The 16,276-nt window shown below is 36.3% G+C and overlaps 1 protein-coding gene across 2 annotated transcripts in view; it reads left to right on the top strand.

Annotated features, from left to right (window-relative positions):
- The window catches only part of ppm1bb (protein phosphatase, Mg2+/Mn2+ dependent, 1Bb), a 43,314-nt gene that overhangs the window by 24,217 nt on the left and 2,821 nt on the right, over window positions 1-16,276 (top strand). Inside the window, exons 2-6 of one of the 2 annotated variants that reach the window (XM_056468941.1) lie at window positions 3,758-4,603; window positions 7,615-7,732; window positions 8,202-8,313; window positions 10,039-10,096; window positions 10,754-11,557. In XM_056468941.1, the coding sequence (XP_056324916.1) occupies window positions 3,773-4,603; window positions 7,615-7,732; window positions 8,202-8,313; window positions 10,039-10,096; window positions 10,754-11,062 (1,428 nt within the window). In that variant the 5' untranslated portion in view covers window positions 3,758-3,772 and the 3' untranslated portion in view covers window positions 11,063-11,557. Of the gene's footprint in view, window positions 1-3,757; window positions 4,604-7,614; window positions 7,733-8,201; window positions 8,314-10,038; window positions 10,097-10,753; window positions 11,558-16,276 lie in introns of those variants that run through there. The other variant, XM_056468942.1, reaches the window with a different exon arrangement.

Below are 16,276 nucleotides of genomic sequence, written 5' to 3' on the forward strand. Positions count from 1 at the left end.
CTTCTGAAGGGTCACCCTCGGTGAATGTGCAGGCCATCTTTTAATGCTCCCTGTATTGGGTGATATAAATAAATCATAAATATAGCCTCTTATTTGTGATTAATCCATAGCAGTTCCAACCAAGATTGTCACATCAGTGTCTATAAATGAGGTTTGCTGCGAACTTGTTTTCAACCGAAGCATATTTTGTTATACCAAAAATGCTTATTTAATCTTGTCATTTAGTTAGTGAGGATATAAAGGTAAAGTCTGTAGACAGGGTTCAACCCTCGCTTCTCCAGGTCCACATTAATCAACCCTCAACCCCTCCTCATTTCCTGCCGTTGTGCCTGTTTATTAACGTTTGATCTGATAAATTTTTGCGTTTACCGCACCTGGTCTTGTGTGCTTGTTTTGAAGCCTGAGCATTAACAAAGCTTCCTCTCGAGCGTATCTGCCATGCTAATGGCTGGGTTTGATCAAAGCGAGCTCTGCATGATGGATCAGACCATTTACTCCAGACAGAGATCATGCCAGCCTCAAGGCCTTGGAAAGATGAGGATCTGACAAGGACATCTGAATGTTGGGATGAAGCCCGGCTCCCCCGCATGAATGACACCCATAAGGATGCAGCACTTTGTCCCTGCCAGCTTTCTGAACCAAGTAACCCAATCTGGGTTTGAAAGGATATAAATAGAGCTGTGCTCAGAGGGGGAGGACTGGCCAATCTGACGGCCCGGCCAGCCGAGACATGACACTGCACAACAACCTGTGCCTTCGTCCAACCACATGCGCACACACTCCAGCTCCTAACCGCCTTTTTTGGTCACATGCCTTCCATGCCTGTTGTGTGTGGAGTAGTGAGCAACAAAGTTGGCAGTGGGCACCACCCCTCTGTGTGAGTCATGTTCAGTCCCTGATGGGCCACATGCTCAAGTTTGGACTGTACTGTGGTCCTCAGAATGCTGGAACTTTCACTGGATCCTGTCCCTACTGATCACTATCAGAATTGGTTTTTCCCATTGATAAACAGATCTGTGAGGAGGGATGAGTATTAGAGAAACTGTAATTTGACCAATCCCATGACCCCGCTTGTAATGTCGCCTGGCTAAACCTTGACTTACTGCTGGTTCGTAGCCTACTGGCTTTTTTGGAGGTTTGCTAGGTCAAGGTCTCTGGCGTGTGATCGCATAGCTTACGAGGCGGCTCCCATTCCATTTGTCTAATGGCTTATTTGGGCTTGTAATACATTTCAGTGGCTATTCCTGGAGTCATGTAATGGTCTTAAGGTTGAGGTTTGCCCAAAGCGGCTTAAAGCTGCTCTACACTTTCTAATCCTACATTCAGATGGAGAATCAGCCTCATGAAAAATACATTTTGCCTTCTGTCTTAGTAGTGATCAATAATACATTTTTCCTCTGGCCTTGTAAGGTCTTCTAAAGCTTCTTTTAAAGTGTGTTTTGCATGCATAGGTCGATAGTATGTTACACATTTGTACTTTGACTTTAGAGTGCGTGCTTTTCCTGAGAATGAGGTAAAGCTAGCTAAAGCCTGTTTATGGTGTTTTTTTGTGTTTTTTTTTCAATTCTGTCAAACCTGGCTCATGATAGAAATGACACTGGAGATGAAAGGTGATGCAGGAGCTTGAGTTACCAACCAGACACACCCCATCCGTGTTGTCTGTTTGTCCAGAAGCCAATTTTAACATCCTAATGCTTGCTTCAAACATAATTTTTCTGTTTAAGAATCCTGGATTTCTAAAAAAATAATAAGTAGCACAAAAGGTTTTAAGAATGAGAAATCATTCTGAAAGGTTTAGTTCACCCAAAAATGAACCCATATTATTTTAAAATTTACATTTAACTCACCCTCAAGTGGTTCCAAGCTTTTATGTTTTCTGCTGAACAACATAAGATAATATTTTGTAGAATGATGGAAACTGGTAGACATTGACATAGTTTGAAAGAAAATGCTACCATTCGTACTGGTTTTTGTTTTTGTGTAAAATAGGGCTGGGCGGTTTGGCCTAAAATCTAAAACATCAATTAATTGAACATTTTAAGTGGATTATTATTACGATTAATGAACAGTTATTTTATTTATTGAATATTATTTTTTAAATAAAATCTTACAATTTTTTGGTAATTTTAAAGTTTTGTACTGTAAACATCCTCATATGTTACAAGTGAGAGATTTTTGAATGAAGGTTGCATTACTTGATTTTAAAACAATTAAAGGGAACACACTACCTACTATCTATGATTATTTTAATATTTAACATCAATGTTGAACAACTGAAATTCAAACACACATTGCCTAAACTTAACAGTCTTTTTTTCTTATAAAAAAGTGAAAAAAAACTTGCACTTTTGCAAACAAAATAAATTATTTTCAAAGTTTTTCATGTTAAAAGTAGAAAATAAGCAGCATCTCGTCTAAATAAAATAACTTGTATATCCTGTAAATAATATTTTAAACTGCATTTCTTGCATGTTCTGTAAACAAATATTTTAATGTAAATAATAATTTTGTTGTAATAGAAAATATGCCATTTCAAGGCACAGCTTACAATCATCGTCAAATTAGTGCAAACATGTGACGTGTACTTGCATTATTTTGAGAGGTCTGCAGGCATGCGACCGCGTGAAAGGGCTGCACCGCATTATACTCATGTATTCAACGCAGGAGTATAAATCAGCCTTAACAGAGCAGGGTCACGTGACTCCACATGCAGTAGGGAAAATAATTGTATAAAATTGACCTGGACAAAATGTAATCAATTATAGGTTCTGAATGTCGATTTCAATTACTTTTCGATTAATCGCCCAGCCCTAGTGTAAAATATAAAAATTATGTCGCCCGGCAGACCTTGACTTACTGGTGGTTTCGTAGCCGCTAGGTTTTTTTTTTTTAAGGTTTTCTAGGTCAAGGTACCTGGTGTGTGATTGCAAAATATAAACATTTATCTGGGTTTCTTTTAAATGAGCAGTTATTTCAGCCTCATCCTTGAGTTCTGTATTTTTTTTATGGAATGAATGGAAATGGGGTATTTCGGTAACCGACCAGTAACCTTTTAGGTGACATTGAAGTGTTTTTTTTACCCTTGATGAGGTAGCATTTCTATATTTTCATATCTGTTGTTACAGTAGCTTTTAAATCACATTGACATCAGTTGTTCAGTCACTCAAAGTTGTCACTTTTGCAGCCTTCGTCTTTAAACCTCATTCACACTACGAGCGACTCGCAGCGGAAAAGCAACAAGCGACCGTTTATTTCAAATGAGAGTGAGCGACTTCCGGCGACCTCCATTTATGCGAGCTACAGGGACTGTTGGTGACCCGGTGGGAGTGTCGAGTGACGTGACAAAGTAGAGAATTCTTCAACTTTATGCAAATTAAGAGCAACTTTCTTGAGCGACAGCCAATAAGAACACTTGTGGAGCTCCTGATCCTCTCTTAGCTTCTGCAGAGGCCAGTTGTATTCTCCGTGCTATAGACCTACACAGACCTGCGTTTGCCTGACGTGTCGAGCAGCTACAAAGTCGCTGCTAGTGTAAATGAGGCATTATATGTGCACTCTTTTATAAACATAGAGGATTGATGACGTTGTGTAATACTTAAATAACATTGTTGTCAGTTCTGTTGCTTTGCTTGAGTGTTTGGTTGGCTAATATCCTACCAGTTTGTGGAATAAATGGCCTGAGAAAGATCTGTTCTGTTGTAATGTTGGACATAGACAATACTTTTGTCCGCTAAAGAAATCACTCTTTCTCTTGCAGACGGTGTCCTGAGCCATGGGGGCCTTCTTGGACAAACCGAAGACGGAGAAACATAATGCACACGGGGCAGGCAATGGTCTCAACTTCGGCCTAAGTAGCATGCAGGGATGGCGGGTCGAAATGGAGGACGCACACACAGCTGTGGTTGGTCTGCCACATGGCCTAGATGACTGGTCTTTTTTTGCGGTGTACGACGGTCACGCAGGTTCTCGTGTGGCCAATTATTGTTCCAAACACTTACTGGAGCACATTATTACCAGCAGCGAGGACTTCCGCTCAGGCCCTGACTCGGTGGAAGGCGTTAAAATCGGCATTCGTTCAGGCTTTCTGAAGATCGATGAGTACATGCGCAACTTCTCGGACCTACGTAACGGTATGGACCGCAGCGGTTCCACAGCAGTTGGTGTATTGGTGTCCCCCGAGCACCTCTATTTTATCAACTGTGGAGACTCCCGTGCTGTGCTGAGCCGTGCAGGACAAGTGCGGTTCTCCACGCAAGACCACAAACCTTGCAACCCACGTGAAAAAGAGCGCATTCAGAACGCAGGCGGTTCTGTGATGATCCAAAGGGTGAATGGTTCTCTGGCTGTGTCGCGGGCTTTAGGGGATTATGACTACAAGTGTGTGGACGGAAAGGGCCCAACTGAGCAGCTGGTATCTCCGGAACCGGAGGTGTTCGAAGTCCCACGCGTTTCAGAAGAGGATGAGTTTGTGGTGCTCGCCTGCGATGGCATCTGGGACGTGATGAGCAACGAGGAGCTGTGTGATTTTGTGCGCTCTCGTCTGGAGGTGTGGGATGACTTGGAGAAAGTCTGCAACTCTGTGGTTGACACCTGTTTACATAAGGTGAGGAAATCACATCACAAGTCTTAAAGGATATTTCAGTCAAAAAAAAAAAAAAAAAAGCTGTGATCAATTACTCACCCTTCTTTTTTTTCCAGACCTACTTGAGTTTTTCTTCTTTTGAACGCAAAAAAAATACATTGATATTTTGATAAAGCCATTGACTTTTAGTGTTTATTCCTATATGGAAATATATTCCTATTTTATATTGCTATATTATTCTTATATGGAAATCAAAAATGCCAGTTACCAACATACTTCAATTATAGATTTTGGTTGTACAATTATAGTCTGAGGAATAATCACAGTTTCACGTTTATTATGCATTCATTAATTTCAAAACACTACTACTTTAGAAAAATCGTATGAAAACTCTTTATATTTTAAAGTGTTATTTATTACTGCTCAGTAACCAAACAATACAGCACAAAACAATAATAAAAAACAAACAACCATTTTTTCTTTGGCCTTAAAAGTAAGTTAAAGTTTTTTAAAATTATTTTACACTGAATATAAATGACAGAACATTGAATGATTGAATGATCAAAATTTTGTCTAATAAATAAAAACTTCATATTAGCTAAGTATTTTCCTTTATTTAAGAAGAAATGTGGTCAAAGGCTGCTGAACCTCTGTCTGAAAAGCACTTTTCATCAACTATATTACAAAATTGTTTGGCATTTTTCTTTTGTATTTTTTCTGTCTTTGAAGTAAAAATGTGTATATTCAATACAAATTATGAAGCTGATCGGTAGGACTGGGCAATTTGGCCTAAAATTAAAATCTGGATTCATTAAACATTTTATCTTGATTACAATTAATGAACAATTATTTCATTTATAAATGTTTTTTCCTTCATAGTTTTGTACAGTAAAGATATTCACATATTACAAATGAGAGTTTTTGAATAAAGGGTGTAGTACTTGCTTTTTTTAAAAATTAAGGAAACTCACTATATACCATCTATGATTATTTATTGAACATCAGCGTTAAACAACTGAATTTAAAACACACATTGCCTAAAACAACCGTCACATTACTTATAAAGTAAAAGAAAAAATAACTTGAACTTTTGAAAACAAAATAAATAGTTTTTAGTACTTTTAATATTAAAAGTAGAAAATAAGCAGCATCTCTTCTAAATAAAGTAACTCTTGTATATCCTGTAAATAATATTTTAAACAGTGCATTTCTTGCATATTCTGTAAACAAATATTTTAATGTAAATAATAATTTTATTGTAATGGAAAATATGCAGTCTCAAGGCATCTCTGGCGATACTTTCAATCATCGTCAATTTAGTGCAAAGTAAGGGTGCTTTCACATCTGTAGTTTACTTCATTTGGTCTGGACCAAGGCCAATAAATGATACATTGTAGCATTTTCTGCTGTCTTTGGGTCGTTTTCACACCACACTGCTGGCTTTGGCTCGAACCAGATGAAAAGAACCAAAATGCAGTCATCTGACAAAAATCCACATCTCTCATTGGCCAGATGTTGTTAAACATATTTTCTAAACTACTTATCGATTGGTCAGAATTCACGTGCAGGAAAATGCCAATGGAACTCCCGCTACTAAATAACCGGTAGACACAAAATGTCTTTTTACCATGGAGCTTTGACTGCGCTGACTTATTGTATCCCTGCTCATAGTATTCTATATAGTTTGTATATTTCGAAAATGAAGCGCGGCTGGAAAACAATGTTTTAATGCATCGCAAGTCACTTCAGAAGAAGGCGTGAATTAATTTAGCTAAACTGCGACATGGTCATCTTGCGGAAATATTACCAACTATCCATCAGGTATTGTTTCTCTCTCTCTCTCTCTTTCTCTCTCTCTCTCTCTCTCTCTCTCTCTCTCTCTTTCTCTCTCTCTCTGTTGGTAAAGCACTGTCAACAAATATTTTTCCTCCACGCCCCATAATTCACAGCGCATCAGCCTACGGCAGCTGGATTAGTCCAAAAGGGCAGTACTTTTTGCGATTGGGTCTGTTTTAGTTCGGATCATATTCTCACCACAAACGAACCGCTCCAGGGTTCGTTTGAAAGTCTACCGAGACTTTGGACTCGTGGTATTCTTTCAACTAGATGCGTCTAGAAAGCGTGTGCGCACCACATGTGTGTCGCTGCCAATTTGCGCATTCAAGCTGCGTGCCTCCATTGGGAATAACGAACTTGCTTGTTCAAAAGACTGGATATGTGAACGGTCCTTAGTTAACAGCATCAGCCATAGTTAAAACCAGCCTTAAATGCAGTGTGTGTGCCGGTATTGTGTACAAGCTCAGAACTTTAAACTAGAGCACAGTTGGCAAAACTTTTGTTCAATGCAGAAATGCGGTGTTTAGAAGGCTTTACAATTAATGAATAGTGACAAATTAAAGTGCGGTTAATAGCAGGCATGGAACGATAACCGTTTTTAAGGTATACCGCAGTTTGGAAAAGTCAAGGTTTTAAAATCGGCAAAATTTCCTGCAATACTGTTCCTACGGCATGTGTAAGATTTTATTTTATTTTTTGTTTTTTTGCGTTTTTTACAAAAAACAATTAATATACTGCAAAAAAATAATAATAAATAAAAATCACATGCCTGTGTTGTGACCAGCCCTCCAGATGATCAGACGGAGCCAGTGTGCGAGTGAATGAGGTCACAACTCTTGAATCTGGCATGGATTTGCTCAAGCTGATGTCAGGGCTTTCCATTATTAGTCTGTAACCTGCTTCTTGCCTTTTCATGATCTATGCCTCGTATATACATTGGAAACGAAGCCTTTTTCCCTCCTTCCACTTGGAAGATGATTCTCTGCAAAGGTCTGTTTAGTGTCTAACTATGAATAGATGTCACAAATTTCCATCCGGGGTAAATATTGGCAAAAATGGACGCAGTGTAGATTTATAGTGGTTTACAATAGAAGCTTGTGGTGTTATAAACACTCACTTGACATGTAGGATTTTGGTCAAGTGAACTGCCTTTTTATTGTGTGTGTCATGTATCATCTTTTTTTTTTTTTTATCAGGGAAGCCGTGACAACATGAGTGTTGTTCTAGTATGTTTCCCCAATGCACCGAAGGTATCAGAGGAGGCTGTTAAGAAAGAGGCAGAGTTGGACAAGTTCCTGGAGGCCCGTGTTGAAGGTGAGAAGCAGCACTTCAATTATGAGACCATTATCGGCATTGTCCATCCAGCGTTTTCTAAAAAATCTTTATATCAGACGTTAGTGTCAGCTATGGGGTTTGAAAATGCTCTTTCTCCAAGTACTGTTTAGATTACTGTCCTTTTTGTCTCCTTCTGGTTCTTCTCTTTCAACATTCTGGCATGCTCTGCACTATCTGGAGGCTCGTTGGATATTTCCTGGATGGGGAATATATTAATGCTGAAAAAGACACATCTAGTGTATTCTATTGTGTAGTTGGGACAGCTGTGATAAAACCCTGTTTGGCATTCTTTCTCCAGATGGATGTTATTTTTCTCACAGTGTCTATAAGTGGTTGTGTCTACACTGTTCTAAGGTTTCACTGCTGCAGTTATGGTGGAGGAAACACTCCAGGCCTCCATTAGCAGTTTGTTGCTCCACATGGGTAATGCAATTTTCTTTCTTTACAGAACTAATGGAGAAGTCGGGGGAGGATGGCATCCCAGATCTAAGCCATGTCATGCACAACCTTCATCCTGAAACCATCCCCAACTTGCCACCAGGAGGTGGTCTACCTAGCAAGTAGGGATACAAAATTAAGTAACATTTGGGCTTGTTGTCCTCCATTTCACATGCAGTTACCATAATTATGACTTTGGAGTTGCAGTGCCCCTATCTGTTCTATTTTATATTATTATATAAATGGTTTAAAAAGATATATTGTTTTATTGTAGAATTATTCCAAACCTCTTTATTTTGCTGATACTGTAGTAATGGCAGGTCATATTGTTATTGATTTTTATATTGATTGATCCTGTTTATTCATATTCAGAATATAGTGAATGATATTGGATGTTTAGTTCTGTACGCTCAATTCCTTTATTTTTATACTTACAATAGAATGCTTTATTAAACAGTGCTTTGTTCATTACTTCATTGTTACATATAATATGCAAAAATGGTAGGTAGTATTATTTATATGCAGTGCCTCCCACAGGTTTAAAATATATTAAAATGTGATTTTAACTATATTTTTATTTATTATGACACTTATACATGTTTTCTTTACAATGGGTTAAAGTTATTGAAATAAAAGAAATCCACTATTTCTCTTACTTATGCTATTTAGGAGCCATGAGCACCCACTGACAGGTAAAGGCTGCTCTCTCTCTCTTGATGCTTTAATGGCATGACATTTTGGACAGTATTGTCAAAGCATTTTCGATATGTATAAAGTATGTAATATATTAACATAATACAATAAACAGCAAATAAGAAATAAATAACAGAAAAATTAAAAATAAAATTAGACAATATTGCTAAAAATTATAATTACAAGAATGAACAGAGTAGATTAAATAAACGAGGCAAATTAGTTATTATTAGATTAACCATTTCTAATGGTGTACAAATATTTTGCTGCCAGTAGAGATGTCGTTTTGTTCTCTCCGAGTATATAGTAAAATTTATCTGAGTTGTTTATCACATAATTAATCATTTAATGTTTCTCTCTTGGCTAGGCGCTTGCAGTCAGCTGCAAAAAAGTAATGCACAACGCATACAAATAATGGCAACATTAGAAAGTGAAAGTAAAACCTGAATACCAGACATTTTAGAAGATTCAGAAACTACAGCCTGATGCATTTTGGCGCAAAAGGCAGGTCCCTCTGGGTCTGCAGAGCATGTGATTGTCTGTGTGAGTGTGGACCGTTCTCGTGCACACAGAACCAGCAGTAGGAACGTGCAGAGCGAGAATATTTTTCACTTGTTAATCGATCGTGAATGTTTGGCTTTGCTTGGGCGGATACAAAGAAGTGCAAAAGGATGATGATAATAGTATTATTCATGTGTCACCACCAAATATACTCGGGCGGCCGTTAATATACCTGGGCGACCCGCCTAAGTAAAGTCTATGTGGGAAGCACTGTATATGTGAAACATCAGAATATAAATGTTGATTAAAAATAATGTCAAGGTATTATAACAGAGATTAAAATGTTGCACTGAATGATTTGAATGTTCCTCCTTTGTGTAAATGTGCGGTTTATGCTAAATTTCAACATCTTTATAAAACAATTGTAGTTTTGCTCCTTTATTCTGATTGGTTGAACTGTGTTCTAAACTGTTGTAATTAAACTATTTTGTTTGCTTTGTTTTTATTTGCTATGTATATGGATTAACCGTGTTGTGAAGGAAATGAGCCCCATAAAGCCGTAATTTAGAATGAGTTTAAAGCAGCTAATAGCTTTTTTTAATATTCTCACCAGTGAGTACTTCTACAATATTCTCTCTTCTCTCCTTTTTCAGACGTAGTGTAATTGAGGCCGTTTACAACAGGCTAAACCCACACAGAGAAGAAGATGGGGTGAGTGTTTTTTATTGGTTTGATCAAATGAGCGATAAAAGCAAAAGGTCACTTGAGTCTTCCATTTACTCATCTTAAAATGCTTCTAATGTTTAATGCCTGCAAATATTTAGATTCAACGTAGGTCTATTTGGCGTTATCTCTTTGATGCATACATTAACTCCCCTGATCATTTGATGGTGATACATTTAGCAAGTGATTAGCAAATGTCCTACTTACGGAAGTGTAACTGGTACTCAGAGACAGCTTTTTATATATAGGCCAAATTAAAGATCCAAAACCCACTCTCTTTAAGAGCAGTGCCTCTGCATTTCACTTGTAAATGCAAGGCTGTCTTTGTGCAGGCCTTGGCTTTGTTTGTCCGTCTGTGCTTGTGCTACTCTGTAATGGTTTGTATTTGTATGTCCGCATCTTGATAATGAGTTGATTTCTCAAAGTCTTGTGAGAAGAGACCCAGGCTCCCGCATCATTTGAACACTTACGCGTGTGCGCACACACAGACGAACACACATTCGCCACGACACGCAGCTTATATTGCCGCTCCTCAAGCGTGCTGCTTTCATAATGAAAGGGCAGTGTAAGGTCATGGGCAGGTGGCCTGCTCTAAGCAGGATCTCTTAACCTGCTCTGTCCACTGACACTGGCGTCTTGCACCAGGACAGCCAGGGAGGAGCAGCCGGCGGTGAGGAGGAAGAAGAGGGCAGCTCTGCCGCCGCTCACCTGCTGGAGGCGCTACGACAGTTCCGGGTCAGTCACCGAGGCGAATACCGCCAAGTGCTGGAGCAGGCGCTTTCCGCCTACCGAATGTCCTGCGGGACAGGTGCCACGACACGGACCGGTCCCCAGGAGGAACCTTCCTCGCCCCCGCCATCCCCAGCCACTGAACCCCTCAGCACTGAAGAGGGACAGGATGAAACTGCCCCGTCACAGTCTCCAGACAAGCTCTCTGGCGCCCCCACTGCATGACCCTATTTAGTCCCCACTAAACCTAGCCCCACTGTCAAACCTCTTTCCCCAAACCTGCTCTCTGACCCAGATTGCTAGGTTGCTTTTGGCAGCGTTCCTTTGCAGAGCAGGTTTTTGGTTCTCTTTATGGATTGGTAATAGCACTTTGGGTGTCTGTCTGCTTTCGGGGATCTTTGCACACTGTAAAAGCTGCGTACAAAGGAAGTTTTACGCAGAATCCTTATCACTAAAAACCTGCTCTGCAACTGCAAGTGAGGTTAACCTTGGCATATCCCAGCTCTGTCTGCAGTAAGCACTTTCACATATCTTTGCACATAGCCTGGTGTTTTTAAAAATGACACATGGAGGTATAAACTGTTTATGGGATAGTTCACCCGGATCTGGTAATTCTGTCCTTTACTTGCTTGCATACTACTCCAAACCTGTAAGAATATTGCGAAACACTCTATTTTTTGAAAATGTATTTATTATTATTATCGTTATTATTATTATTATTATTATTATTATTATTATTATTATTATTATTATTATTATTATTATTATCGTCATTATTATTATTATTATTATTATTATTATTATTATTATTATTATTATTGTTGTTGTTGTTTTTTAATATATTTTTCTTGTTGTTATTATTTTTAAAAATTAATTATTATTATTATTGTTGTTGTTGTTGTTATTGTTTTTAAATTTATTATTATTATTATTATTGTTGTTGTTATTATTATTATTATTGAACTTAAATTTATTATTATTATTATTATTATTATTATTATTATTATTGTTGTTGTTATTATTGAACTTAAATATACTATTATTATTATTATTATTATTCTTTTTTTATTCTAATTTTTTTTATTTTTATTTTTTTTCCAAAATCATGTTTTGGACTTCAATTGTGCAGATGAAAACATTACTATTTGTTTTGGTTTTTTTTTTTTATGTTGTTGTTTTGTGTGTGTTAGTGTGTGTATGCGTGTGTGTGCTTGTGTGTTTTACAAAAAACAAAAAGAGGTCAATACAGGTTTGCAATGACATAATGGTGAGTAAATGAAAACTTTCCATTTCTGGGTGAACTGTCCCTTTAATGAGATTTGTATGCTGTCCTCCCACACACCTGAAAGATTCGACCATCGTTGGTTTACATCCAAAGAGTTTACCCATGGAAGTAGTTAAACTGTTCAAATGTGTGGGCAATCTGGGCCGTGCCAACAATACACACAGCTGTTTGCTCTTGTGCCATGCGGTGCATGTGTACTTAATATACTGGGACTTCCCCAATCTTAGAAATAGAATATTAACTTACTGTAGTAAACATCAGGTACAGTACAGCTTGTATCGTGCTCTTTGTAGTGAGCTCGTCTATGTGTGTGTGTGTGTGTATGAATCATTTGTTTGAAATGTGAGATGACTAACTGATCAAAAACAATTCCTTCCACCATTTAAAAGGGAACTCTAATGTTGTGTGCGTGTATATGTGTCTATATATCTTCCCCCTCTCTCTCTCCATATCTTTCATATCAGCTTTCAATTTGAGCTGACCTCTGAAATATGATTGTCCTGTGTCTGCTCTTTGAGTGTTCACAGTTATAACTCTACTATCCAAGTGTGTTATTCTTGGGGTGGGAGAAAACGACAGTGGAAATGCACTGGCTTTATATGCATATGAGATTACAGAAGCCTACACAATCATTTGTTCGAGCAAAATTCTCCTTTCTCCTGTTCTGTGCTGTTCCAGTCATCCAATGACTTTACATTTGCACTGTAAAAGTTGTTCATTAAAGGGGACAATACAGACTGCATTACCTTTCAGGAGAACTTTTTGCAATCTGCACATTAGCCAACGCTGCTACGTGATCATTCATGAATGTTTGTACTCTGCAGTATTTGCACAAGGGCTTCTTATCACACTTATTTTTACAACCAAGTTTTTGAAAATCAAGTTCAATTCTGACCACATGGTTTTTGTCATATTTCAAGATCTCCAATGCCCCAATCTGCTTTTGCTTTGTGTTTTTTTCTTTGGCTGATTTATTAAGCCATTTAAAGCTGATTGCTTTGTTGATTTGGAAGTTAATGTATAATAAAAACTGTGTAATCCTCTTAACAGTTAGAGTAAGTGCATGCATAACGCTGCCAATGTTATATTAAACTAATCATACTAATATATACACGCTCAGCGGAATCAGAGAGCTTTACTTAATTGTCAATAGAGCAGTATTTTCAGCTTTGGGTTTTGATTATTCTTTCATCTGGGCAAAGGTTTATATTCATTTTGTTTCATGCTAAAGTTCTGCTAAATAAATGAAATTCTACTATCAATATGTCTTTGCTGCCATTCATTCATTTTTATCACTACATTTGAGCCGTTTTTCAGTGCACAGCACCACACAGAATGCTTGAATACAGGCCTTTTATGCATCTTGACTTTCATCAGGTTTTTGCAGGGTCTTAAAAAGTCTTAATGTCTTTAATTTCAAAAACTAAATTTAATTTTAATTTTAAATATCAACTTCATGCTTAAATTCACTGAAATATTGTCTTGTCTTAAATCTTAATCATTTAAAACAAGTCTTAATTTTCCTTTGTTTATGTAAAGATACCCAATCGATTCAACATACAGTTGAAGTCAGAACTATTAGCCCTCCTTTATTTATGAATGATGTTTAACACAGCAAGGAAATTTGCACAGTATGTCTGATAATATAATTACTTCTGGAGAAAGTCTTGTTTGTTTTATTTCGGCTAGAATAAAAGCAGTTTTTAATAATAATAAAAAAAATATATATATTTTTAGGCCTCTTTAAGCTATATATTTTTCGATAGTCTACAGAAAAAAACATCATTATACAATAGCTTGCCTTTTTCCCCTAACCTGCCTAGTTAACCTAATTAACCTAGTTAAGCCTTTAAATGTCACTTTAAGCTGTATAGAAGTGTCTTGAAAAATGTCTAGTGAAAATATTATTTACCGTCATCATGGCAAAGATAAAATAAATCAGTTATTAGAAATTATTAAAACTATTAGAAGTTATTAAAACTATTATGCTTAGAAATGTATGAAAAAAAAATCTCTTTGTTAAACAGAAATTGGGAAAAATAAATAAACTGGGCTAATAATTCTGACTTCAACTGTATATCCAATCACCAACACAACCACTCAATAAAACTGTTAGCAAAACTCTGTTTATAATTAATACTACAGCAATTTGTTGTGCATGCATTCAGTTTACTTAAGTTTTTACTTGAGTTTTTTTTTTTTTTTTTTAAGTTAGTATGTATAGAACTAGGGTCTGTTTGTTTTGGCACGTTATTTTAAATATTTGGCTGAGAAACAACTAATTAGAATTCTTTTTTGTTGTTGGTTTTTTTTTTTTTGATGGGGCAAGTAAAGAAATTCTGTAGGGCCATTTAAAAAATCCTTAGTGTTAAGCCCTATATAGGTCTAAAATTTAATTCTTGATGGTCTTAAATTTGACTTGGTGAAACCTGCACCCTGATCATGATCAGATATTTCGAAACATACTCTTTCGTTACTTGTTCCTACATGTGAACTTGTTAGTGGAATTTTGAGGCTTGAGGTAAGTGAGCTTCAAATGGCCATTATACAGTCTAAAGGCTGATAAATTTAACTTGTATTTATTTTACATTTTATTAATATTTTATAAGAACCAAGCACTAAATAATGTGCAAACTATTTGTTTAAGTTTATCACTGAATTGGACATGAGGCTATGTTTCCTGAATGCTTTAATTCTGGTCCAACTTGATTATGTGTTATGACAACCAAGTCCTGTGGTTACCTGCACTGACCTAGTATGTACTCGTCAGAAGATATGGAAAAAAAATAGCTCTATTTGCTTTTAACTAGGCTCACAGAGATTTTTAGCCCGTCATTGAGTCTATGTATTTACTCGTTTAAATGTGTGTAAATTTATATTTATTCAGTTTTTAAATTAATTCCACTAATATTATTGATTTAATAATAGTAATATTAACATGTTCAAAATGTTCAATATTAATGTTTACAAGTTGAAAATGTAATATTTCTGTCTTTTAGTAGATCTATTATATGAGAGACTTGCTTTGTTTACCAAATAAATTGATCTAATTGAATTTGCATTGTAAACATTAAATAAAAGTAAAAATGTATTATTTTGATTTCATATATTAAGTTTTTAGCCCTGATACTCCTAAAATGATTTTTACAAAATTCTCAGCAGAAATGGCAAAAAAATGTCTACTTGTCTCTTTTAGATATGGTGCTCTGGCTTTTCTAGTAAAATGCTAGATTTCTTTACATTGAAGTTACAATGAAGTTTCTAGGCAGTGCCACATTGTGGTAAAAATGTATAATTAAAATTCAAGGAATGCTAAAAGCTTGTTTTTTTTATTTTATTTTTTTTAAATAAAATAAAATTAAAAATAATAAGAATAATTTTGTGCGCTAAAAAATCGATGATACCAACTATTCCATACACTGTTAACAATTCCATGTAGAATCTACAGTAACTTCATGGCAGCAGTTCGCCAGCAACTTACTGTAAATCAGTTACAGCCAAAATGCCATATTTACTTTTACAGCACCATTTATCTTGCTGTATGTGTATTTACAGTATTGTATATCTTCACTGTAAAATATACTGTCACTTTCACAATGCAACTTTACAGTATGCAAAATACAGTAACATGCTGAATAGCCATTTTACAGTAAAATATAATTCATATTCTAGTAAAACACCATAGTTTACAAAAATCGTTAACAGTGTAGTCAATCGACCTTGTTTACCATTTTAAGTTTATTAAAACCTTTTTTGAATAACTTCTAGAACAATCTGATTTCTACCAAATTTAGTTTTTGAATTTAGTTAAAAATATAGTTCAAATTGGTTCAGATTTTATTGTCAGATTCAGAATTTGGTTTTTTTTGTTTAGTTTTTTTGGACTAACTCATCCATATTTAACCTGACAAATTAGATGATGTTACGCAAATTTGTATCTATGTCTGTGTCTCTGTATTGATGCCAAACTTTGTGTACACTTACACTGACCATGCCACATCAGTTTAGTTTTTATTAGTAGGGGGGCTGGATGTGTTGTCTAAATGAAACACATATTTTGGTTCCATGCAGTTTTAATGTTATTGGCTAGTTTTTGTGTTCCCTGTAGATTAATAAAAGGCTGTAACAGTACTGTTCAAAAGTTTGATGTCCGT

The sequence above is a fragment of the Danio aesculapii genome, chromosome 12, assembly GCF_903798145.1.
Source record: "Danio aesculapii chromosome 12, fDanAes4.1, whole genome shotgun sequence".
Lineage (NCBI taxonomy): Eukaryota > Metazoa > Chordata > Actinopteri > Cypriniformes > Danionidae > Danio > Danio aesculapii.